The sequence below is a fragment of the Equus asinus genome, chromosome 21 (genome assembly GCF_041296235.1).
Source record: "Equus asinus isolate D_3611 breed Donkey chromosome 21, EquAss-T2T_v2, whole genome shotgun sequence".
Taxonomy (NCBI): domain Eukaryota; kingdom Metazoa; phylum Chordata; class Mammalia; order Perissodactyla; family Equidae; genus Equus; species Equus asinus.
The window spans coordinates 52,468,655-52,496,140 of record NC_091810.1 but is presented as its reverse complement, the minus strand read 5'-3'; the positions used below and the strand labels follow the sequence as shown (position 1 = coordinate 52,496,140).

Sequence of the window (27,486 nt, the reverse complement as noted above, 5' to 3'; positions counted from 1 at the left end):
ATGAGTGCTATTTCCTAAGCCTGGGCCTTCAGACATGGGGCGCACCTTTGCCACACCCTGTTTCTCTGAAACCTGGGGGTTGGGGGAGCAGCAAGATGGGAGGGACCTATATCTAAACGACGTCGTGGAGCAGCACCAACCCACTCCTCTGAGATGAGCAGTGACATGGCTGTCCAGTGAGAGAGAAATCAACTCCAGTATTCTTTAAGCTACTGGTTTTGGATATCTATTAAAGCACCTTAACCTTACCCTACTTAATACAGCTTTAAAAAATCTATTTGCTTTTGAAATAGCCATTAATTGGTCTTGATTGTAAACCAGGTGAGAGCTTGACAATTCTGTGCTGGAGATTAATGAAGTTCTTTTTCATTTTGTAGCTATTCTGAAAATTAAAGAAGGAAATTGTAAAACTGAACATCTGATGTAGGGCTAAATGAGTCAGAATTACCTTTATTTTAGAATAACTCGGTCTCTCATAGCCTTCTTATGGGAGACAAAGGGCTAACTTCCTAGCCTCTTTGTCAGGCTTACCTCTCACGCTCAGCACACAGGGCTGTCTCCAGTACAGCGGAGGCCGACCCCAAGGTCCTCAGGCATGATCTCCCTCACCACAGCTTTTCCGCATCCACATCCTCACCTCCCCTCGGCAGTCTCAAGTTCCTTAGAACGTAAGTCTATAAGGGCAGGACTTTGCCATTTCTGGTTCCCTGAGGAATCCCCAGGACTCCTCACAGTGCCTGGCACACAACAAACGTGTGGCCGACAAACGAACTTAAAGGGTAACTCACAAAGAGGCAGATTTCCACCAGGCATTGAAAAACCAAAAACGGAACACCTACTTGAGAAACAATGTCATCTCTTACAGTCACATCAGTATGGGCAAAAATCTCCCACCACTTGCAAATATCTCAAAACAACGTCACAACTTGCTAAAAAAAATCCCCATAAACACAAATCCTCAATCATTCTTCATTGTTTATAGTACCCATTAAATCTGTACTCATGAGCCTTCCAAACTCCCCAAACTCTTTCTCTATCACTGTCTCCCAGGACTCTACTGTAAGAACACTTGACTTTAGTCAGACTGGTCTGCTCCTCAGCCTTGAAGCGTGACTTCACATTGCCCACCTAGACTGTCACTCCCTTTACCCCGATCGTGACTAAAAGTACCTCTCCATTCCTACTCCGGAATCGGAATCCTACCCAGTGGTATGCTGGTAAATGTTTAGCAACATGCTTTCTGGGGATGGGAGGTAGGATATAAAACTCTGATTTGTAGCCCGTGCTGATTTCCTTGGCATAAATACTCCCACCATGACTGATTTCAAGCCACCAACATAATATCACTGAACGCAGAGGTGAGAAGAAATGCACACAGTTGGCTCTCACCAGCCCGTACAAGCATGCTCTAGTTCATCACTGAATTCCTACCCATCCTTCAAGGCCAAACCTGTTTTACCTATTCTGTGAAGCCTCCCAAGATACCCTCAGTAATTCTACTCATGCCTTCCTCCAAAAACTGGCACATATCTCTGCTACTTATCTGGCACCACCACAGGCTGATTACTACCTTGTACTATCAGTTGTCTTTTTTTTCCTCAGGTGTTGCTCCTCCAACTAGACTAAGCTCGTGAGGGTATGAATCACTTCTTACACCACACTGCTCCTAGTATAGTGCCTTAGGTAGAGTAAGTGGCCGATTCATATCTGTTAATTATTTTCTCTCCTCTCAAGAAGAATTAAGACTGTCGTAAGACCAAGAAAAAAAATTACTGAAACTGAGAAGGATGAACATTAGGACAAAAGACAGCAAAGTTCCTCTAAAATGGATGGGAGTGGAGAAAGGAGGCAGAAATGGGCCAGCTGAGTTCAGCAGCTCAGGAGATGGCATTCACAAACCTGTGCTTCCCCATCTGCACACACGTACCCTCCATGTACACGCGCCAAATCATTCAAGAAATAAAGGAAGAGGTTGATGTGTGGGATAAGCAGACAGGCACTGGATTAAAAACCAAGTTTAAATCTAGCTATGCAACCATCTGTTACCAACTCACTTAACCTCATTGACACCAGTTTTGCCATCTGTTAAATGAGACAGGTAGATATGATGATCAGCTCTAAGATATTTAGAAACAATGGAGGCATCCAAATAGGGAAATCAGAATTTGTTTAAATTTTATGGCAGAAATATTCTATTAAAATAATAAAAAGAGCTAAAAACATAGAGCAAGAATCCTACCAGAGCATTGCCAAGTCAGTGTCCTAAAATTGTGCCATACACTGAGGGGGAGGGCAGAGTATAAGGAAATGTAATGATAAAAATGAGCACAATCTAATAAAACCTATCATATAATGAGTGTTTAATATTTTAACAGGTACTGTGCTATTTATTTTATATGCATTCTCATTTATCATTTTAACAACCTTAGCATAATTATTATTATCTGCATTTACTAATGAAGAACCTGAGCCTGACTCCAAAGCCTCAGTTGTTAAGCAAACTGACAGAAAGGAATGACAGAAGATAGAATGGGAACAGATGTCAATTTTTGGGTAAGATTACCATCATCATTTTTTCCTCTTGTTCGTGATACTTTAGGGCAATCAAGAGAATGAGTGGGACCAGCTCTAAGCTCAAGAAGGGTAGGGAATGGTCTGTGGTGTTCACAGTTGTAACCTCAGCTGCAAGAGAGTGCTTGGAACACAGTGTGGGCTAAATAGGAATTCCGGTTGCTGAGGTATTTCAGTGGCCCATTTCGGTGGTGCCCCCAACCCTGGTTTCATCCCTTTTCCCGAACGCTTCAGTACTGCGCACTGTTCTAAGTACGGTTGCTATTTAAGTCGGCATGCTAAATCTGCTGGAGAGATAAATGGGATATGTTTCAGCAGACAGGAAAATGTGGCCTCTTTTGAACAGGCCAAAAGAAATGCCATCCAAGTTTCCTCAGCTGTAAAATGGGGGGCTTGGGTTCTTAAAGTCCCTCTCACATCAGAAAGCTGGATTCGATCACCTTCTCCCTCCCCGGCCCGTTAACACGTCATTGTTTATGCTGCCAAACGAGGTGGGGGTGGTGTGTGTGTGTGTGTAAAAACTTGGTTTTGGGGGAATCGAACGAGAATCCCGCCCTGCGCCTTCTGCTGGCAGCGAGCTCCCTCCAGCTCTCTCCACCAGCCACCTGCGAGGTGTGACTTGGCCCGGGCACTCCAGGCCGAGGCGAGGAATGAAGCGACGCGGCGGAGCGAAGCTGCTAGGAGAGGGCTTCACCTAGGATTATCCCGGAAGGGCTTCGGCCGAGGTTAACCGAGCCTCTGCATCCTGCGCAGCCTCCCCATCTCAGGGAGGCCCAGCAGCGGCCTCAGATCCGCTGCAGGCCACGCCATCATTCCGGGCCCCCGCTCCGTGTCTCCAGCCGCCGCCGCGGCCCTCTCCTCGGCGCGGTGCAGCGCCAGCCGGCCGGCTACTCACCATGGCGGCAGGCAGGCGTCAGCAGCCCAGGGGAGCGGGAGAACCCAGGCGGAGCCTCGCCAGGCCCGGATCACCGAGGGCAGTCGGACCTGGAGGCTGGGGCGCCAGGGCACGTTGTTTAGAAGCCTCCGGTTGCTATTGGGAACGGAGGCACGTGACTCAGGAGCCATGCACTTTTATTGGTCCTCAAGATCACGCGACAGGAAGTGCAGTGTGACTGGCCGACCGCCGCATGCGCGTTGACTGCCAGAGCCAGGAAGTCCCGCCTTTTCGCGCCACGCTGTCTTTGGGGGGCCGGTCGCCGTTGCTAATGGCAACCAGAGGGCAGTGGCCGCTGGGGGCCCCCCCAACCTCCAGCGCGTGGCGGAGTCGCGGAGTCTGGGTTGCTGCGAAGGGCTTGTCCCTCAATTCCCGCGCCTTGGCGGCCCAGAGGGCTGTGGCCTGGACGCTGACTCCCGACCTCTCACCAGTCTCACGTGGCATCAGCTGCGCGGGCCCCAGACTTATTTCTCTTCTCTCCGGGAGTTCCTTCTTGGCCTGGATAGGCCGCCAGCGCCAGCGCTGCCAGGTCCCTGGATAGAGCTTTGAATGATTCTCGCCTCACCCTGTCCCCTTTTTTTCTCTGATATTTCTGGAAAAATCCCTAATATAGCACCTTTTCCCTTAAAAATAATCGCAAACGGTGTCGGTAAAAGAGAGGTGAATTTCAAACTGTTATACCTAGAATCCCCAGGGAAGCTTGTGGAATAGATGCTTCCCTGGCCTCACCCCAAGAAATTCTGAATCAGGAAGTCTAACTTGGGTCCTCGGAAGCTGCAGTTTTTACTGACACTCCAGGAGTGATCACGGACCACTCTGAAAAACACTGTCCTAGAAGAGGCAAAGGTGTAGGAGGAGATAGATTATTCCGAATGCCGGGGGCTTGGCGCTGGATGGGTGAAAGCACAGGCGGTTAAGTGGGCATTTCAGCAGGCTCAGAGGACAGAAACACCAGCCAGATACAGTCACTGGGGAGGCAGCGAGAAGCTAAAATGTGAGCTTAGCTCGATAGACACAGAAAAGGAGTACAGAGTGGGGAGCTTTCTGGGAATCTGGGAAACTTAAAACTGAGAAGAGAAATTTGGCGTTGGCGCCGACCCATGAACAGATACCTAACTTAGATAAGGCTTTTTGGATTTTTGTTGATTTTGGCCGCTACGCAGTGTGACTTAAAGTGGATCACAACTGGGACCTAAAAGCCTAGAAAGGATTTTAGAGACCTGGTTCCACCTGTTTGGTTTATGGATGAAGAGACTGAAAGCCAAAGCCACGTGTGCAAGACCTCAGAGGGCTGCGTGCGGGCATCTGACCCTCAAGTCTGTGATGAAACTAATACAAATATGTTTTCAAGAGCAAAACCAGAAAGCAGGTGTGAACTATTCTGGGACACTGGGTCTTAAATCGTATTCTGGTTTCAAGAATTTCATTTTTCTTTTCATTTCTTGCCACATTCATTTTATTCAATGTAAATGATATGCAGAATTATGCACAAAGCTGAGGAGTTATCCGAAGAACTGAGCTCAATACTTTGTAAATTTGAAACTTTCATTGCCAGAACAAAGTGGTAGAAGATAAGTTCTGTAGAATAAAGCTAACTTATGAAGCGATGATGTCTTTAGAAAAGGAAGTACAGCAAGGAAAACCTGTTTGTCAGTTAAACGGTCAACACAGTAAAATGGAAATAATTTAAACGGATAATTTTTAATTCAGACAAAGTAAGAGCTGGAAGGAAATAGTGTTGTCAGATGAAGAAAGGCAGCTCAGAAGAGTAAAGTGTCTTGCCCAGTAACAGAGGCACCAGGCCACGTCCGGGATCCAAATCTCATGATTATCGGCAAGAGTTTCTTGATGACTTAGTCCCACCCAAATAGAGCTGACAGGGCTTTCTCTTCCAAATTTATCCCCACCCTTCTGGATGTAAGGCCCCTCACCCTCTGTTTAGAGGAGCTTGTGAGTGTCCCATGACTGTTGAGAAGCAGAGGGACAAGGGGTAGTTCCTCAGTTTGCACTTGACTCGGCAGAGTCTTGGGGCACAGTCGGGAGTCCTTCACTGGGATAATCCAGGGATGACAGGCAGGCAGCTGCCCTTGGAAGGATCTCAAGCCTCAGGGACGAGATCAGCTGAGAAGGCTCCCCTGTGTGTAGCCTGGAGCCCTCCCAGGCATGGAGGGATGGTCCTCAATGTTGCCCCCCAGCATCACTCCCTCCAAGCTCAGGTAAATTTCTACTTTCTGATGCCATCTCTCACATTTCTGTTCAGTGAGTGTTTGCGGACTTTGACCATAGTTGCCACTGTTTAGTGCCCGCTGTGGACTAGACATATTCCATTCCAATAGTTAATCCTCACAACCTTTGGTTCTTTCTCACTACCAGACCTTTGCTGAATTCACATAGAGAGAAGGTCACTTTACTAGGTGTTGTGGATACAAGATAAAGAAGGGATTTTGTAAACATTTTTAAGCCATTTAAGTAAACAAAGTTGTTCATCACTTTGCATTTCTAGGAATCTTAAGTGTATTTTCCCACAGTCAAACTCCTCGTTTGGTATTATTAATGCAGGGGGAGCAAAGCAGTGGGTGAATAATGTGAATATTTTATTTGTGAGTATGTTTGTGGCTTGGGATTTTTAAAGTTGTTCTGAAAAGCTGCATCAGCTAGTTATTTTAATTTAAAATTCTGTTTTAGATCTAAAATCTTCTGTTCCAAGGATTTTATAATATCACTGTTAGCCAATCTACCCAGCTGAGTTGAATATTGTTACATAAGCTGTCTAAACAGTGTCAGCAAATATGAACATGTATTTTGGTCTTACATTGATGAATTTGGCTCACGAAAAGGCTGAACTTGTGCTTCAGGTTGTTTACTAGCTTGGGTTGATTACCAAAGTAAACAGCTCGAGCTGTGAGGGAGAACAGCTCCACCCTACTTTAGTAGTGAGCTATTTTTTTTTTTTTTAATCGCTGTGACAATTTTAAAAATGTATGTGTGTGTGTCAGTTTGGAAGGACTAGATGAGAGGCATACAGACAAGGCCATTATATATCTTTTAGCATAATTCAACATAAATAAAATGAGGATCAACTCTGTCCTTTTAGGTTATTACAAAATGAGACTCTTATGAGTTTATAAATTACCAGTCAACACTGGGACCACTAGATTCGGGGTGTTTACAATGAAGACGAGGAAAAAGGAGGAATGGGAGGTGATCATGGTCTCCTTAGCACTTTTGACAGATTCACTCATTCTGCCACTATTTACAGAGCCCAATTTGTATGCAAGGTTCTGTGGCCAAGAGTGAGCATCTTGGGGGAGAAGGGGAAGGATTCAGGAGGCCCCACCTTCCCCTACTCTATAGATCTTTGTGTGAGGTTGAGGGGACTAAGGTGAAACTTTCCTTAAGTAAAAAGAGAAAATAACAAAGAAAATGATCGGGTAAAAAATAGTTCAGGCGGTGCACAGAAAAGGCAAGAACCTTGAAGGTGATATGGGAAAGAGGAAAGTTTGAGAAACACTGAACTGGTAGTAGGTGGGCAATGGTTAGGGGAAAATCATTTGGGGGGATTATCTTGAAGAAGGCAGAGCCTTTGGAGTATGGCTTCTCGCATGTAATACTACCAGGGTCCCCTCCAACTTCCCCCACCCTGCCCCGTTACAAGTAAGAAAGTAGCCAAGACTTTAAAAAAGGGAAGGACCCAGGATTGAAAGTGTCTTTGTAGGAGCTGTGGCATTTGAGTGGGTCTCTAGTGAGCAGGAGGCTATTTTCAGTTCTTCTGCTGTTTGCTCCCTCAGTCGGTTGGTTTCACAATGCTCCAGTGATCGGCAGAGTACTGGAGGGTGCTGACAAATTTTATTAGTGAAATCACTATCACATGCATTAAAGGAGGTCAGGCAAGGAAGTGGTTCACCATAAAATACTACAACCCCCTTTAAGATTGTGTGGATGACAGTAATTTCTTAGCCCAAATGTAGATTAGTTTTACTGATAAATCTCCATACATTAAAACACCCCAAAGGAAACAAACACTAAAGTCATCAAAAAGTGAAGTCTACCTAAAAAAAGTTAGGAATTGGTTGTGAGAAGTACCTTCTTGTGAAGTACAAGAAGAATTTATTGTAAATATGGTGATGTCTGCCGAATGCTTATTCCACACGCTCGTGTGTACAAATGGGTTTGAGTTAGACCCACAAGCTCAGTCCTTCTGTGCAGCGATTGTTCATGGAAAACTGAATGCATGAAAGACACTATGGGAAGGGAACAATGAGCAAGATGTGATTTGTCCCTTTCAAACATGGCCTTATAATCGAGTCAAGGGAAAATGCAAGCTCGCAAAACAATCTCGAAGCAGACAATAAGTAGCATGGGAGTTCAGAGACGGGAAAGGTCGCCTCTACTGAAGGTGGAGAGGAGACGTTCAGGAGAGTCTTCCCCACGGCAATGGAATTTGGGATAGGTTTTCAAAGGTGTGTGGAAGAGTTGTGGGTGGGCATGATGATTGTGAGGGAAAGAAGGTTGTCCTGAGCAAGGAACCAGAATTTTCATTAGGTGAGGCAGTAGAAGTGGCCAGAGATGTACATTTAGACGTGTTTTTATTTCAAGGGTCAAATTTCAAAAAGAGGTATACAATGATGGAGTACCTGTACTAGTGTCTTATTCAGGAATGTGGGCCTTCCTAGATCTGTGATCTTTGCTAAATGTGTACCTGGACTACTGTCAATGTAAAGACGTTCACCAACTGCATCCCATCTTAGAAAATGGAAAACAGACTTAAATTTGCTGAGCAAGTTTTGCTTACAAAGGTGGGGTGGTAGTCCCTTTGGAAAGTCTGAATGGCCCAGTGTAAGCTGTCTTCATGAATGGAAGTTTTCTTAATGGGATGGTTAAATAGAACGAAGGCAAAAGGAAATATCACTCTTAGTCAGTTTGAGCTGTTTGCCTTTCCTACTACTACATTTCAAGCTCCTTGAAGGAAGGAATCTTTATTATATGATCAACCTGAGCTCCCCCAGCAAGGGCTGGGCCGTAATAAGCTCTGAGCAATGCTTGAAGAACTGAATTGAAGATAAACAAGAACATTTCAGCAAACATTTGTGAATTCCTGCTGAGTTCCAGACACTGGTTTGTGGGTTGTTTTTGGCCCTGGGCATGCCTTCTCTTGGAAAGTGTATCATATGATGTCAAACACATTCAGCTATCCCTATTTCCCATGTTAAATGTAATTTCTGGATCGTTTATATAACTTTTATAATTATGAGTTTTTGAGAATAAATTGTTTAGTTCTTGTGACTTAATCTTTATGTTTTTATATAACTATGAGTTGAATGCTAGTTGATTAGTTGACTTAATATCACATTTTGAAGATATCCCATAAAACAATTACTAATTTAGATTTTGTAGTTTTCTTTTCATATGGTGGGCCCACAATATTTTAGTGTATATTACAGTATATCTGAAATATTGTATTTCAGATGTCAAACATTTTATAGGCCTTAGGCCCTTCGTCTTAAATGCCTATTGGATGTTGGGAGAACAAGGATGATTGAAACAACGTCCCTGCTCTCGAGGTTTCTAACTCTGGAGAAGGAGAGACAGACCCATTAGAAGGTCATGTCCACATAATGTGGTCACCTTTGGGGAAACCAGAGAAGGGGCTCTTAGCTTAATCTAGGGCTTCAAGGAAAGCACTGGGGAAGATCCCTGAACTGAATCTTGAAGGGTTGTTAAGAGTCAGCTGGGAACGCAAGGTACAAAGGGCAGAGGGAACATAACAAACTGCAGCAGCCTGGCGTGAGCTTAAACATTAGGTTAGCATCTACTTTTAGGAGTTAATCTTGCCAAAAATGTCAACGCTTTGCTCAAAATGTTGGTGAATAAGTCACGAGTAGAAAAACAAACCACCTTTAAAGGGAAAAAATAACCCAACCCCACACTAAAAACCAAGGAGATATAAAGATAAGTCACACATCTGGTTTACTGCTACCACTGAGGCTAAGACATCCACCGAAGGCTCTGGTGATAACCTAAGGGGAGCATGTCTTTCCAGGAGTGGAGCGACTCTATTTGGCCCGCACTTGATCAGCCTGCAAAGCTTACCCAGTACCGTCAAGTACAGCTAGAGAAAGGTGGTGGGGACAGCTTTGTTCAATCAACCACGAACAAACTTGTGCAAGATAAATTTGAACTGCTAATACTCACAGATTCAATACCTTTAGTAATTCAATTGGAGATAAAAGGTCCCTAATTGTTCTTATCTGATATAATTTGGTCTTATTTAAAAATAGTGAGACCTGAGTGTAAACCAGAAGACAAACCAAACTTTAATATCTGCATGTATAGAACAGAAATAATTTTTCATTTTAAGAGATTTAAAGTAAAGTATGAATTTCTACATTTGATTTTGTGTGAGAGAAACCATTAAAACCATGGGGTTAGTTTTCTACTAGGATCTCTGCTTGTATCCCCATAAGAAGGTTCTGTGTATGTTTGAAAGACTGTCCATATACCCAGTGTATTTTTTACTTAGAATTTAAAATGTATATCCATTTCTTCAAAATGGATATATATTTTTAAACTCTCTGTGATGTGAGTCATTATAGCTGTCATTTAATGCATCCTTACTGTATTTCAGTAACAAATGCTTCATGTTTAAAATGCAATATTTAATTTAATTCTCAAAACAACCCCACAAGGGGGCTGGCCCCGTGGCCGAGTGGTTAAGTTCGCGCGCTCTGCTGCAGGCGGCCCAGTGTTTCGTTGGTTCGAATCCTGGGCGCGGACATGGCACTGCTCGTCAGACCACGCTGAGGCGGCGTCCCACATGCCACAACTAGAGGAACCCACAACGAAGAATACACAACTATGTACCGGGGGGCTTTGGGGAGAAAAAGGAAAAAATAAAATCTTTAAAAACAAACAAACAAAAAAAAAAAACAACCCCACAAGATGAGTACTGTGATTACTCTTATTTTTGAAGGGACGAAATAGGGGCTTAGTGAGTGTAGGTAACTTTTGCAAGGTCATGTGGCTAGTTGCTAGAGCAGTGGGGAAAGATGCATATGTAGAGGCCAGCAGCCAGCTGCCTGGTCTCCCAGCCCCTACAGAATGGACAGGCTCAATCATCTAACTCTCAGAGCTCCTGGCAGCACAGCCATGGCGGGGTAGCAGTACACCTTCACCTGGAAGCTCCACATGGACCATTCCATCCTTCTAGCCATCTTCTGATGCCCTGATTCCCAAACTCCCTAATCCATATTCAATCCTTTCAGGGTCCCTAAATTGCTTGTTAGCAATCCTAATCAACACTTACCTTCTCCAGCTTCCTCTGTGCCTTGTGGAATATACATTCTATTGCTTGATGTCTTAAGAGTCTCCGCTTCTTCCTTGGACACTCCTTATCCAAGAGGGAGCTTCCTTCTTCCTACCACTCCTCCCCTCAATGCACATACCCATGGTGGGACCGGTAGTCATCCTTCATAGTCACTTACTGACTCTTCCCTCAACCACTTTTGTCTCTAGTTACCCACTGCTGCCTGTCTTCCAGTAATCATCTTCCACCAACTTCTGGATCATTCACTCATTCAAGCATACTCATTGAGGCCTATGACTTCTGTCTTGCCATCCCTCATGATCACCCATCTAGCACCACTTTGTCTTGGCTCTGCCTGCTGCCGCCAGCAACCTTTAGCCCTATTTCACTTTAGCTCCATTGCACTGCTGAAATCTTGAACTCAGAAATGACCCTCTCTGATCATCACTGACTATCTGAACACTGCTTCAGCTCCTTCACTTTCCTTAAACTTTGCCTCTGACCTGATTGTGACCTAACTGTGACCTATTTTCTTCTGCTCCATCATCCCTTCTCCTTGAGTCACTGCTCTTGGTCCTCCACGTCGTCACTCAACCATGAGAAGTTTCTACTTCTTACCAGTTGACTCTCTGTTACAACACCAACTTGATCAATTGCAACCTTAAATCCATCCAGCCATCCATTTTTTCGGTCTTGCTCCCAAGCCAGAAAAGTCACATAATGAACTGTATTGGCTTCATAAAAACTTTTTGAATTTTTTTTTCTATTTTCTCTGAGCTTCACAGCTGCTTAGACATTCAGGGTCAGCTCCTGTTCCACTTCATCCAAGTGGCTGTCTCCTAAAGTTTTCCTAGTCCTCAAGCATTCATCCTTCTTCCTCCTCTTCAATCCCAACAGATGATTCCCCTTCTGCTTTTTTAGGATAAGCTCCCTTGATGCTCCTGCATTTCTGCTCAAAGTGAGTCCTTTCATCATAAGTGAGGAAATACTTAAAGATTATTAACACCCAGTATTGCCTAGGGCATGAGGAGAAAGACCTTAACAATGTAGCTAGGAGGATAAAGTGGTATGGCTTTTTTGGAGGACAAACTGGAAATTAGTTTCAAAACTGAAAAGGCACACACCCTTTCGCCCAGTGATTTGTCTTCACTCGTCAGAATTTATTTAAGAAAAAAAAGAGCGCAAAGAAGTGTGTACAGAGATGTTTACTGTGGCTTTGAGTGGTGAAAATCTTGAGATAGTTTAAATGTTTCTCTTTTGGGGGAATGACTAAATAGATTATGCTGCAATAAAGTGGAATTTTCTGCAGCTGTCAAAAGGAACAAAGAAAACTCCATGTGCATTTACATAGAAAGATGTCCATAATATATAATAAAATGACAAATCAAGTCGGAGAATAGTAGTCATAGTAAGACGGCACTTACTTACTTAGAAATGCACATACAGACAAATTCAGAAAGACAAAGCAATAAATTTCTTTACCCGGATCCAGGCAGGGGTAATAGATGGCGACAGGCAGGGTTGGTGGGGGGATGGATTTCTATATGTGTCTGTAATTTGAATTTCATTATTAAGCGGGCACTACTTCTGTAATTTAACGATAGAAAGAGAAAATAAAAGCCGATATGAAAACACCCTTTGTTACATTTGCCATTGTTTTATGTGGTCACCACAATCAAGGCACTGTACTTCTAAGGGCCGGGCCTCATTTCTGTTCTCTTTAAATAAGAAATGGGGCAGAAATTTCAGGTCACCCAGAGACCTGGATGGAGACTACCCAAGGGAACATGCCCTTTCCTCTTTATTCTTCACTCCGAACGCTGCTGCCAGCATTCAGATGTTTTCACTTTGCTTGCAGCCCTCTGTTGTTAGCTCGCTTCCTTTTTCTCCAGATGGCTGAACAGACCCAGGCCTTCCCCGCTGGAGATGGGGTGGGTGGAGCCAATGGGAGGACTTTGCTTGTTTGCGATTGTTTCCTAATCCCGTTCCTGACCTCTGTTTGAGCAGGAATGCTTGGCCTTGGTGAGGTCCTGTCAAAATTTCTATCCGATCTGAATTAGGTTCACTGGGCAGGTCCCATGCTGATATTTTAGCAAAATTAAACGGGAAGCTGGCATATGTTTTTGGTCACAAAAATACATCACACGGGAACCTTACACGCATTAGGCTCATTTTCTTTACTGCATTATGGGGCGTCTTTTATGGGAAAGGTGTCTATCAATTTTGCTGTGACTTACTCTGAGAACAATGATTATCACAGTTTATTATTGCCACCTTCCTTCCAGAAATAGAGGACAACATTATTAAACGGATGGTAAGTATCTTGGGGACTACACAGAGACTCTAGGTTCCTGTCTTATCTCTTAGACACCCCTGTCCCTTCTTCTCCTTGTCCTACTGATTCTCAGGAGGAACTCTTGTCCAGGGCCAGCTATGACCCCATCCAAGCCCTTCCACCTCTGCTGGGACCCGACTCCATTACTTATCCCTTCAGACATTTTTTTTAGCTCTTATATCTTCATTTTCTTCTTCTCTTTGATCCTTCCTCAGTTAAAATCATGCTCAAGTCTCCTCCACATTAAAAACGAAAGAGAACTATGACAAATATTAACCCCAAACCAGCCCTGCCTTTGTCCAAATGTTTCCTATAATTGGCTGCCCTAACTTTGTCCTTCTCTCTATCGCTGAACTCCTTGAGAGAGTGCTCCCTGTTGACTGCTCACACTTCACCTGTCAGTTACCCCACAGTCTGGCACTTTCCTTCTCCTCCCTGCTGAAACAGACTTCTCAAAGCCATCAAGTGGTCTGGTTGCTAAATCTAATACCGCATCTCAGTCAGCCTTGCAGCATCTCACAGGATGAACCACCTCCTTCGTGACACCTTCCTGGGCTTTTGCTACTCTGCTCTCTCCTTTCTGTCCCTTCTCACTCTCCATGGTTGATTGCTGTTCTGCTCACCCCTGAAAACTGGTGTCCCTTCAAAGTCTCTCCTCAGCTGCTTTGTCTTACCACTGTACTCTCCTTATCTGTGTAATTTTATTCATTCCCAGGGTTTCATCTGTCACATATGAGGATGACCACTAAATCTGCATCTTCAAGGGGCCAGGCCTGTGGCCGAGTGGTTGGAGTTCAATGGGTTCGTGGGTTCGGATCGTGGGCATGACCTACACCACTTGTCAGTCATGTTGTGGCAGCATCCTACATACAAAGTAGAAGGTTGGCAGAGATGTTAGCTCAGGGCTAATCCTCCTCAGACAAAAAAAAACCCAAAAAACAAAAAAGGAAATTTGTCAACAGATGTTTGCGTAGGGCAAATCTTCCTCAGGGGGAAAAAAATCTACACCTTCAAGCCATGCTTCTCACTTGCATACCCAACTAATATTTCTAGGAGATTTCTGGTTTTCTCCAATTGGGTGTCCCCAAAGCTACTTAAATTCAACATATCCAAGGAGAACTGATAACCCACCAGTCTGTCTTGGTCCCATTCTATCACCAATCCTTCTATCGCCATCCACCAATAAGATGATCAGGGTCCCCCATGAGTTCTCCTTTCTCTCCTGCTGGTTTTGGTTATCTTGGGATTACATCTCCTGAAATAGCTTTCAAAATCACCACTCCCCTCTTCTTCATTCTAATATTTTCTCCCTGATCCCATTCCTCCTAACTGGAATAATAATAAAAAAATGCAATATCAACAGCAAACAAGCCATAATTCTGATGTGTCTAAAGCACTTGTCAATTTACAGAGCTTTCTCTTACTGGAATTTAAACTAGCTTCATGGAAAATTGCAGAATTTTGGGTGGGTGGGGTCCAAATTGTTGGATATTCTCCTCCTTCCCCATGAAATGAGAGTTCAAAATAAAAATGTAATTGTATCCTGGAAAATCAAAGTGATGGTTCTTGCACACCTGACTTTGTGAATTGAGAAGTATATCAATTACAGCAACCTGTAAGTTAATCAAGCCAACAAAATTGCCCAGTGGGCTAAAACTCATATTTAAATATTTAAAGTGAAAGTTAAAAAAACCCAACCCTGCTAGAGATGTTATTGCGCAAATAGGCTGAAAGGCTATTTGATTTTAGTTTTCATTTCTGACATGTAAAAAACAGTGTTTTGTGATTTTTTCAAATTGGTTAATCATAATGATCGTTTTACCAAGGAACTGCTGTTTTAAAAAAAATTCTTTTCAGTTTCATGGAGGAATAATTGGCATACATCACGATACAAGCTTAAGGCATGCAGCGTGATGGTTTGATTTACATATATTGTAAGATAATTGACACAATAGGTTCAGTTAATGCCCGCTAATTTTGCATTTTTCTTATGAAATGGATTAAATTAATGTGCCGTAATTTTTTTTTAAAAGCCTGTCCAGGGATCTCACACTTTTACGCACTCAATTTTCAGGAAAAAAATACCAGCTAATTTTTGTCCATTTCCAAGAATAAGTATATGAATAGCAGACTAAAAATAAACGCTACTGTATTTGGCTCTTTTACCAACTCTCAGAGTGTGTTGCCAAGAAAAAAACACCTGATGTTTCACAATAAAATTACTTTGTGTTGCTCTTCTTTACTCTGAAAGATCCCATGAGACTTGTGCTTGTAAGTACTTTAGCCAAGTATGAATTAGCCCTTCAACATCACCTCCAAAGTCGAGGGACCATCTGGGGGACTTAGTGTACAGGACCACTGGGGTATACACATGGTGACAGAGGATTATTCAAAGTGACAGGTGAACCAAATAATACACTTGTTTACATTTTCACCTGGTGTTATGGAGATAACTTATTAATACCACTAATATGTTTTTTTGTCCTTCATTAAAGTTAAAATCAGATGCCATATTTTGTAAACTGTACTTACATGCTATGTATACTATAAAAACAAAAACTAAAAAAAAAATCTTAATTTAAAACAATTAAAAATCGAAGCGAATGGAGAGGAGAAGCTATAGACACGATGGCATTGAAAGTGCCTTTGTCCAGATCCGAAGGAAAAGGACAGCAAACTTTGTTAAATCTGGACTCCTATTTTATCTCATCGCCAAAAACTTGTCTGTCTTTACTAAAAGAGCAAATAGTTTCCCTGTAACGTCATCATTGAAAAAATAATTCTAAGAATTGTTGATTTGAATCTTGAGGTTGCAAATATGTGTTCTGGGATGTTTACTATGGAAATCGGTGTTTGCTCACAAAGTTACAAATCGTGGTTTTCGGAGGTGGTTGGTTTACTTCACCAAACTTGTGACAAACCCACTGACTGGCCTCTAGCAAGCTCTCCGAGAGAGAGGGACGCACTCGGAGGTACTGCTCCTTGTAAGAGTTATTTTACAGGAAAAAGTAAAAATGGCTCTAAGAGTTGAACTTAAAAAGAAAATGCAAGATCTTGCTTCTCTGGACAGTGCGAGTTAATGACGCAACACGCGGGGCAGAAATAGGAACTATTCTCTTCCTGTACTTTTTAAAAATTTGCTAGGCAGAGATAGTTTTTCAGCTTTTAATTAACCTAAAATTCTCGTGTACATTTTCTACTTCGCTCACACCCATCAGAAGGTTGTCTTTGCTCTCTGGGCCTCTAATTTATGCTGGTACTTTTATCTTTCACCACCAAAAAATACCAATGGACTAGTTCTCATTTTCAGAGGGCAAAAAGTAATAAATGAATGAATGTGGATCTTTCACAAAGAACAGTACATGCGGTACCTATTAAATAACATAAAGAATTGAAATAAAATTCACTTCCTTTGCGAAAAATAAGAATTTTGGAAACTTGAAATAGAATGATATATTAATTATATACTAGTCACAGAAAATGGCTCTAATAGTCTCTAATGATTACAGCATGATGAATAGCCACTGTTATTTTAGAGGCAAAAAATAAAGATCTAATGTAGATTTTAAATTTTTCACCTACAAGTAATAATTTATTCAAGAAACTGTGCCAAGAGAATGAAAGAAGAGTGTGTGTCCATGAGTGTATGTGTGCGCATGTCTGTGTGTGCGTATGCATGTGGCTGTGTGCATGGGCATGTCTCTGTGTGTACAAGTGTATGGGCGTGTGTGAATGGTTGCATGTGCACGAATGTGTGTGTGTGTGTTTGCAGAGCAGAAATGAAAAAGGAAAGGACTTTGCAATCCTAAGGTAATTCAGATGGTGGATGGGCATTTATCACGAGCTTATCTTAATAAATGCTTTTTGTAGGTGACGAGAACAGTAGCATCAGCAAACTCAAATAATCTACTTTTCAATAATTCTCTTAGGCAGGCAAAGAACTTCTTTGCCTGAAATTAATCTTTTATTATTTTAGATTTTGTCAAAATACTTAGGCCAGGCTCATCTGTTTCAGTAAAAGTTCACTATGAGACTTTCCGTGCACATGGAACATACAAGTCATGTTGAAAATGGATCACAAAGGCCTGATAAAGCTCTAGGGGGGCTGTGGACCGTAGGTCTCTGGTCTCGTAAAGGCTGGCACAACAAGGAAACTCAGCTCGAGGGGTTTATGTAATAGATACGGAGTAGCTGAGCTAGTTACAACATGCGAAGCAGTTTCATCTTTTCCCACCTTAATTTTAAAAACCACTTTTTTTCCTGCTGCCAGGAGATTTTCAGCTTAAATGACCCCCTGCCCCCCAACTTCTGGTCCAGTTCATTGCCGAAAGTTTACTGCTTGGCTGTCATTTGAGCGTATTTCTTCTGGGTCTTTTATTTGGGGTTATTTTTTAGAGAAGATAAGAAACAAAATGCGCCACTATTCAGCACAGGGTCCAAGTACTGGCCTGGCAGGAACGAGCTTCAGGCAGAGAGGCGGCTGCATTTCCGGGAAACCAGAGAGAGGCTGGGGGTAGCATTTATTCCAAACCCGCTTCATCTCAGTACAGATACCCCTTGCGGGTATTGTAGTTATTCTGAAAGAATGCAAAGAAGCAAAAAGGGGGGGGGGGGGAAAAACCCTTCAGAGATCAAAACTTCAGAGGGCAAAAGTTCAAGGGAAGATTTATTTTTAATGTTAAAAGGGAAGATGGCTTGTGAGCAAAATCAAGAACACTGATTAAAATGCAAAAGCTCAGAAAGCCCAGAAGTGCTGTTTGGTTTGCTGAGTGTTTGTTTTTTCTGAGCCAGAAGCCAGTCAAACACATCTGCCTTATTCCTGAAAGGTCTGTCCAACTGGCTCTAGTCTCAGATAAAAACCGTTTACTACAGCTCCAACACGTGCAGAGGAGGGGGCAGAGGCTATTTTAAAAAGTCCTGTGAGTAGGTTGACCCTCCCAATGAGTGAATTGTATTTGCAAAGGGGTGTGTGTGTGTGTTGTCAAGCCTGCTTATTTGCAGATACACGCAGATGAGTAAGACCCTAGGTGAGTCGGTAACCCAGCGCTACTGGATTTTCTTACAAGCTGCAGCATACGACTGATTGAAGTCTACCCCTTTCTCAGGCTTCACCAACTACACCTCTCCGTGGAACTTAGTGGAAGAATTTACTCACTTTCTACCTAAAAAGGAAATCTATTTGTAGAAGCTAAAAGCTGTGAGGGACATTCATATCATTTATTAGAAACCCATCTTGGAGGCAACTGAGATCCAAAACAGCCATGTGGCTTGCTAAGGTACCAAGCCACCATCAAAGCATTGTGTTTCCTATCTGGCAGTTATTATCAGTTTCATTTCTTTCTTTCTTTTCTTTTTTTTTTTTTTTTGTGAGGAAGATTGTCCCTGAGCTAACATCTGTTGCCAATCTTCCTCTTTTTGCTTGAGGAAGATTGTCCCTGAGCTAACATCCATGCCAATCTTCCTCTAGTTTGTATGTGGGATGCCATCACAGCATGGCTTGATGAGCGGTGTATAGGTCCAGACCCAGAATCCGAACCTGCGAACCCCAGGCCACTGAAGTGGAGTGCGTGAACTTAACTGCTATACCACTGGGTAGGCCCCAGCATTATCATTTTATGGAGTTCATTTTTCCTGAAAGAATAAAAATTATTTATACCCAGTTAAGGACTTTTCGTAATCAAGTTCATTTATTTGTTCATCAAACGTATATTGAGACTCGATAGATATATATGTCAGGCACTGTCTTAGGCTCTGGGGGTCACACTGGTGAGGAAAACAGATACGGTCTCTGCTCTTGTGAGGTAAAGTGAGTCTTACAACTGTGTGAATTGGTTCTAAAATTCTGTTCTTCCTTTGGAGAAACTTACAGATGACTTGCAGCCTGTGCATCCTCCATTTGGAACTGCTGGGACGTGTGCAGCAGCCTGGGGGAACGCTGCAGCCTTTGCTGAAGGAGAACGAAGCACCGTCATGCACCGGGTGAGGAGTAGAGATGTGGTGGCCTCTCTGCAGACAGATCTGCTCCCCAGGGAAGGGGCCAGGAGTGACACAGAACAGCACAATCAAAACGCAGACCTGCAGACCATGGACGGTGTTGAGGAGAGGGGATTCTGCATACATGCCCCCCTCAACAGTTATTTTAACAACAACAACAACAACAACAACAACAATGCCTGGTCTCCGCATCATTTCTCCCACAAACCGTGGTGGGGAAACCATGATGGACTGAGGCGACCGTCTGAGACTGGGCTCTGATGCTCTTGTTTCTACTATCTGTTATGTGAGGAAGAAAGAGAGCTTAGACTGGGTTCTTGCTGCACGTTAAGAAAAAAAATTTAAGTTGCCTATTGTGGCTTGGAAGCATCTTCAAGCATGGGTCAATCAACTAGCTCTTGACCTTGAATATGGGTACATCCATGCTGCGTTAGTAGCAACACATCTAAATTGCTGGCAGTCAGTGAGCATAACCAGCACAGCTTGCAGCCTTCGTTCAGGTGCATGTTTGGAATTCTCCCACATGGTGAAGATGAGGAGAGAACACGAATGAGAATGAGAATGATAACAATAATGTATTAGATTATCTTGCTGTTGTTCTCTTAGAAAGTAGTGCTTCCTCTTTCCAATGTGTGAAGGCTATATTTAGAACCACTCTTGTTTTGAAACTTGGTTTTAAATTAAACTCAGTTTTGGCTGCGTTGGGTTCTGATGAAAACAGTATTATCATGGGAGCCAAGAAAAATTCAGTAAAAACACATCCATTGAATATATGAAAAGTTATGAGTCTATAATGATATTCAAAAAGGAGAAAGTCGGAAGAAACTCCTTTGAGGCTGCTAGTACCAATTTTTTATTTGGAAATTGTGTAATTAAAGAGAAAATACATTTACTGTCTTTCCAGTAGGAACTTTATTTCAGGGTAACCAAATAGCTCCAGTTGATGAGATAAAATTATTTAACAGAAGAATGCCAGCTAGAAGTAGAAGGATGATAGAAAATCATAATCTAGGGGCTGACCCAGTGGTGTAGTGGTTAAGTTCACACACTGTACTTTGGTGGCCCAGGGTTTGTGGGTTTGGATCTTGGGTGTGGACCTGCACACCGCTCATCAAGCCATGCTGTGGTGGGATCCCACATACAAAATAGAGGAAGGTTGGCACAGATGTTAGCTCAGGGACAATCTTCCTTACACACAAAAAAGAAAATCATAATCTTGCAATTCCAATGAGAATGCAGACCCAAGAAAGGACTACCAACTTGTGTTAAAGACATTAGGTGAATGGTCAATGGGACCTGGACATTCATATGGAACCAAAGTAACACCACAACGATATGGTTCTGGTCATCAGGAGAAAAACATAATTGTACAACAGATGGATCAGACTGCCATCACCCTAACCTAATGGCTGATCTTAGCCTCAGAAATGATGGGACAACCAGATATTACACGTCTTCAGGTGTCATGCCTTCTGATGTCACAGCATCACCTGAGATGCAGTCTAACCAAAGATATTTACCTGGGATCTAATCAACCTGTAGATGTAACTTCTGGAAAATACATGGGAGAGAGGAACAAGATAAATGATACCACGAGGCAGGGGGGTTTTATACGTCTAGTGGCTACAATAAGAAGATTCCATGAAGGAAGAGACTAGAGGCTAGAATAAAAGACACTGAGGGCATGTAACAACCAGGTGCAAGGAGTGGTCTGGGACTGGTTCCTGGTTTGGACAAAAAGGCTATAAAGGACATTTTGGGGAACATTTGGGGAATTTGACTGTATACTGGCTATTAGATGATGTTAAAGAATGATTATTAATTTTAGGTATGATAGTGTTATTTTTCGCCACATAGGGAAGTGTTACTTTTTAGAAATGCATTTTGAGGTATTTAAGGATAATGTCATGATGTCTCCAATTTATTCTTTGCAGATGACACACAGTGGGACGTTCTGTGTGAAATAGACTGTGTCATTCATGTCCCCTATGGAATGGCTGAACATACCTAGACTTTTAACCAACCACACTTTCAGAGATTAGGAAGTAAAGTGTAATTATTAGATTATACATGTGTAATTATCAGTAATGTGCTATCAGATATGAGTAAAAATTCTGTACATTTTCTAAAGATTAAAGTCTTTAAAGTGAGTAAAGTGAAAAAGAGTAGCAGAAAACAGTTCAAAATAATGGGGCAGGCTTTACCATAAGACAATAAGTAAAAAAAAATTCAAGACCTGATAACTAACTTAATTTTAATATTGCCACCAGAATCTAATTTCCACTGATCACAATTTATGATTTTTATAACTTTTCTTCACTAAGTACTACTCAAAATCTTCGTCTACTAGTAAAAATTGATCCACTATAACGGAATAGTTAGATAAATTATGGTATGTCCATATCTGAAATATTGTGAAGTCATTAACAGATGAGATTTGGATTTAATTTAACTTTTGGATTAATATTTAATAACATGAAAACATGTTTATGGTATAATGTTAAGTGCAGGATATATAATGGTGTCACATATGGTCCCAATTTTATGTAAGTGTAAATGATTTAGCCCCCAGAGAATGGCTGAGAGAGGGATAAGGAGGTGCCATCTAACACAGTCCCGGTAGCTTTGTGACCGCCAAAAGAAAATAAGAGGAAAAACACGGTAGAGGAGACAGCAGAAAATTGTAGAGCTCTCCAGGCATGGATTATATCATTGTCTGTTTTAAACAAGAGAGTAGTTTCTCTCTCCATATTGGGTAGATGTGGTAAATTTTCTGACATGATAAAAAGAAACCTCTAATTTTATTCCCCTCCAAAACTGAAAGTTGAAGAGTTGAAGCCCTTTTGCCCTTTTCAGAATGACTAAACTGCATGAGCCTCCTCACCAAGTGCCGGAGCAGACGGTAGACCGGAAAAGGCAGTTCTGCTCCCAGAGACATGAGAGAGGCACACACGGAACGTGATGGCAGAGCCGTGTAAACCTTATGGTCGCCCATCACATTGTCACGGAATATTGTCTCCCTCTCTGGAAGGGCGGTCAAGCCTGTGGTGCGACCAGGAGCCTGGGATCAACCGAAGGAAATGCGATCCTTTCTCATGGGCAGCATTTCCTCAGTGAGGGGGAGAACAAGGACCTTCATCAAGTGTCATGTTAATTTAAAATTTTGAAGAAAGCTGCTTCTCCATGGGATGGGTAAATAAAATTCTAACCATGTTAAACATCACTTTCTCCCCTGATTATTGAAGTAGGATACTCAGCAGCAGTTCAGGAGGTGGGGGTAGAGCTCCAGGAAAGGCAAGCTCTCCAGGTCTCACTGTGCAGAGGGTAAGCCAGAGCCAGAGGCATCACAGAACCCGACGTACAGACACGCACATGCATGTGCATGCAAACACACACATGTGCACACACATGCAAAGGAAAGCCTCTGGATGAACACACACCAAACGTTTAATAATAAATATGTATGAGGAACTAGGAAAGGAATGGAAGAAAATGAAACTTTAGCTTTTCTTACTCTATGTATTGCCTAATTTTTTGTATTTTCTTTTTACAGCAGCAAATATTCATTTATTTTATGTAACTTTTAAAAAGAAGGCAATATGAACTCACACACTCCTGGTAGAAATGTAAAAACAGTAGTTACTTGAAAACGGTTTGGCAGTTCCTTAAAAATTAAACTTAGAGTGACCACATGACCCAGCCATTCCACTCCAAGGTGTTTACCTAAGAGAAAAAGAAATACATGTGTGTGTAAAGGCATGGATGTTTGGAGAAGCATTATTTGTAATAGCCAAAAGCTGAAAGCAACCAAAATGTTCACCAGATGCGGAACGGTAACAGACTGTGGGACAGCCAGATAATTACTCAGCAATAATAAGGAACAACTATTGATACACACAACAACTTGGGTGAATCTCAAAATAGTGATGCTGAGTGAAAGAAGCCAAATAAAAAAGAGTACATGGTATATATTTCAATTTATATAAAATTCTAGAAATGCAAACCAAACTACAGGGACAGAAAGCAGATTGGTGGTTGAATGGGGAGTAGGGGTAGGGGGAGAGGAAAGGATTACAAAGGGGCACAGGAAGCTTCTGGGGGTGATGGCTATGCTCACTATGGTCACTGTTGTGATGTCTCACTGCTGTGTACTGTATCAAAGTTTATCCAGTTGCATGTTTTAATAGGCATGGTTCATTGTGCACCAATTATACCTCAATGAATCTGTGGGAAAAAAAGTAATACATGTTTATTATAGAAAATTTGGAAATTCCATACGAATGAAGAAGAAAAATAAATAGCACCTTTACTCCCTTGAGAGACCACTGCTAACATTTTGGGGTCTTTTTCTTCCAAGAAGTTTTCATACCCACCAGCCTGTATGTTCTACAAGGACAAGTCTGTCCGATGTGCCGGCTGTATTCCCAGCCCTCTGCCAGAAAAGCAAGTGCTCCGTAACTATTTTGAATCAATAAATGAATGTGTAAATACCATACCCTCTTTATTGCATATTATGTCATTAGAAATTTTTCACGTCACTAAAAATTCTTTGAAAATATATTTGTGGCTGCACACCCTTCCACTGTCTGGATCTACAGTAATTGATTTTAGACTTGGTTGTTTACAATTGTTTAATATAATCAATAGCACCGTGATATTCAGCTTTGTGTATAAACCCTTGGGTATATCATGGAAGACTTGTGGCTATGACCGGGCAATTCCAAAACAATGAATGGATCCAGTTAAGCAGGTTAACAACTTAATTTTACATTGTGCAGATAAAAATAAGATAGTTAAATTTTCCATCATTTAAATCCGTTTGTTAATTAACTTCTCTTTCCCTCAGTTTCCTCTTTTGTAAAATGGGAGTAATAGTAGTCTCCACATCTCAAGGTGGTGGTGAGGATTAATGGAGACAATGCCAAAGCAGAACTTGCGACATCCTGGGCAGGGAGCAAATTGTAATGACGGGTACTTATGGGCCATTCTTGTGCCAGAATTGCCCATGGCTCCCTCTAAATTCCCTCAATTCAAAAACCTTTTCTTGGGATCTGCCAGTTTGAATCTATGCGTTGGCCTGGCTTGAAGAATCTTTTGAGTGGGTTGGAATTAAATACTAAGCACTGGGGTTTACATTGTTCCTGGTTAAACCTCCTTAGAATACTCATCAGAGCCAAAGATAAATGTTGGCCCAATGGAGTGGATTCCAAGTTCTGGCCATGGATAGCTCTGGTGATCAGAAGGATTCAGAGGAGCAATTTTCTCTCCAGTGGATTTTCCCCAGCTTTCTGCTGAATTTCAGGGTTGAGTGAGTGAAACTTGGTTGAAACCACGAGCTTCATATAGTTGTGGTAGCAAACCATAAATCATTCTGGGTTTCTTAAGAAGCTCTGTAAACCTTAGAAAATCAAGATGACTTTTAACAGAGCTGTTTGATTTAATAGTTTTGGAGTGGATTTTCAGCCAAGTTCTGGTTCCAGATTCTCAGCATCTAGCAGAAATGTTTAGTGAGTTAAACACACACACACACACATACACACACACAGCTTTTGTTCATTTAGATTAACAAAGAGAAGGCGAATATGTAACTATACATTGACTCAGAATTTCTGCAAGAATACCTTTATTTAAATGCTAACCTCCCATTTTATAGGTAAGGAAACTGAGACTGAGTGACGTGCTCAACCCCTGCTTAATAAGTGGTGAGAGGGATAAATCCAGCTCTCGCTGAATCCAAAGTAAGCATAGAATTTATATAATCTAAAGTAATAATTACAGCCACCATTTTCCCCGCACACCACAGCGTACAAGGCCTGTCAGGTGCACTCTCTCTTCGGGCCCTGACAACCCTTCTCTGTTCGAGAGGCTCTGATGACGCAAGGCTTCTCCCCGCATCTCCCAAACTTGACATCGTGCTACTCAGTGTGCGGTACTGGTTCAGCAGCACGGGCATCGCCTGGAAGCCTGTTAGAGATGCAGACTCTCAGGCTCCATGCAGACCCGCTGACTCAGAATCCGTATTTTAGCAAGATCACCAGGTGACTTGTAGGCCCATCAAAGTTTGAAAAGCACTGCCATCAAGTCAGCCATCAAATGTACACATCATGGCCAGAGCGGAGCTACACAGAGTCACTGAGAAGACACAGAGTGGGCCCCTGGCCAGCAGGTCTTGTGTGACACTGACTGAAGAGCTAAAGAAAGCACGTGTGCATTGAAACGGGCTGGTCAGGCAGGGAGGCATGGAGAAGGGAGTGTTACACAGGTGACCGTGACAGGCAATCCCAGCATTGCTCGCGGATCGAGGGGTTTGGCTAAAGGCCAGTGGCAAGGTCAGCCCTGCTGTGTGAGGGATGCATTAGGCAGCCACGCCCGCTGACATGGTATGTTTGTCATGGGAGACCCTCAAGATCATAGGATGGGCAGACTGCAATCCATTTTTATTGTCCAAGCTTCATGAGGACCTTCCTGGAAGACAGGGCAAAGAAGAGGCCATGTCTGTGGTATCAGTTTAAAGTTCCTCTTCATTTACACATCATGTTTTTTTTACTTCTTTATGTTTCTCTTGGAGAATGTGGTCACTGTACCAGATCAAGTAAGTGGCTGGATGTTACCCTGTGCTGACAAGTTCTGTCCTCCTCTGGGAGGGAACAGAGCCATAAAAAGAAGCATATCTCCTCTGGGCCACCTCGAATTTTTAAGAAATGTGGCCAACTCTGAGCCTACAATTGCTTGCCTCATCGAGGAGCTCCTCCTTTGTGGAAAGTGGCTGGAAGCAGCGTGGGTAGTGTCTGGAGGGGGCTTGGCACGGCTTTGGCAGGGAATGAAGACCCCAGGAAAGCTTTGATTTTGGTGCCCTAAAATCTTCATCTCATTGAAATAAAAAGGAATTCAGCTATGTCTGATCCAGAGAGGAAAGTTCACCCCAAAGTCTGGGAGAACCTAAGATGACATTTACATCATCTTCTAACCTCTCGTCTAAAGCCATTTCCTCTAGCCTTGTCATTTGGCTTCTTCAGTGGGTCTGCCCGTGGAGAGAGAGGGAGAGTGGTTATGCCAAGAAAAGTATTTGAGTCCCTGTGACATCTGGTTTTACATTTTCCTCCAAATCTCCATGTCTCCCCATCATATAACGTTGTCTCATTAAATGGAGTATAGATCAGAAGGTCGTAAGGAAGACGTTCCTGAGGTAACTTCTGTCAGATCAGCAGCCTTCTAGGCCTCTCCCCATCTCCCCGGTGCCTGCTCTGAAGCTCAGGTTGGTGGGAGGGACAGGGCAGCATGATACAAAGGTGCCTGTGAGGCCACATGGGGAGCTGTGTGGTTTGGGGTCAGGAAACCAGGTGCCTGGCTGTCAGGCTACACCCACAGACCCAGGCACCACCACCACGTCAGGTGTCTCTTGGTTTTGGCAGCTCTGAAATTATGAGTTGACAATCAGATGGCACGGAAGCCTGGAAACAAAGCTATCAGCTAATCAGAAAGGCCTGCTTGGATGTGGTTTAGACATCCTGAAAGTTAGCACAATGTGGCATGGGGTGGAAATTGCTATGCCCAGGATGAGTGATGGTATGTGTGTGTGTGTGTTATGTGTGTGTGTGTGTATATGTGTGTTTGTGGTTGAACCTACAGAGGATCTATCTTTGCTCTTAACTATCAGACGAACAATGAGAGATCTGGACAAATGGGATGGTTTTATAGTAACTTTCTAAAAAGAAGTAGTCATATACTTGCACAAATACAAGTCTACTTAACATTCAAGAGAAGTTACACATTTTTTATGTATTTAACAGATAGAAACACTTTTATTAGAATCCTAAAATGTTTAACGTTAATTACACAATTATGCAATTTATTCCTGAATATACTCTCATAGTAGAATATTCAATGATTACCACCAACCCCTGACTTCTTCCTGGAGATAAGCAGTGTGGCCATTTGGGTATAAATCTCTCTAAAGTCTTTTCTCTGCTATTATAAATGTGCATTTGTGGCTAGACAGATAATGTCATTTGGTTGTTTCCATCAGAAATACCATTATGTTGAATATATCATCTACAATTTGCTTTGCTCATTTAGGGAAATACCCCGGAAATCTTTTCCTGTTAGTTCACATAGATCCACCTCATTCTTTTTCACTGCTGCATAGTATTTCATAGATTGGATATACCATCCTTTAAGAAATCATCGTCTTATTAATGGACATGTAAGTTCTTTTCCTTTTTCACCGACACAAGCACCATTGTTGCCATACCTCCTTGAGGGCATACATGAATATTCTCTAAAGGGAATACTATTGGAAAATGTTTGCGACATAGGGATGCAAGCCTTATATGTTAACCGATCCTGCCA

The 27,486-nt window shown here is 42.5% G+C and overlaps 1 protein-coding gene across 4 annotated transcripts in view; it reads right to left on the bottom strand.

Moving 5' to 3' along the window:
* The window catches only part of LZTFL1 (leucine zipper transcription factor like 1), a 67,034-nt gene that overhangs the window by 27,577 nt on the left and 11,971 nt on the right, over window positions 1-27,486 (bottom strand). The window contains exon 1 of one of the 4 annotated variants that reach the window (XR_006517355.2): window positions 3,467-3,618. The exons of 2 other annotated variants lie outside the window; for them this stretch is intronic. Coding sequence is in view for 1 of the 2 variants with exons in the window: in XM_014852429.3 (XP_014707915.1) it covers window positions 3,467-3,469 (3 nt within the window). In the remaining variant the exon portion in view is untranslated. Of the gene's footprint in view, window positions 1-3,466; window positions 3,648-27,486 lie in introns of those variants that run through there. One more of the 4 variants, XM_014852429.3, reaches the window with a different exon arrangement.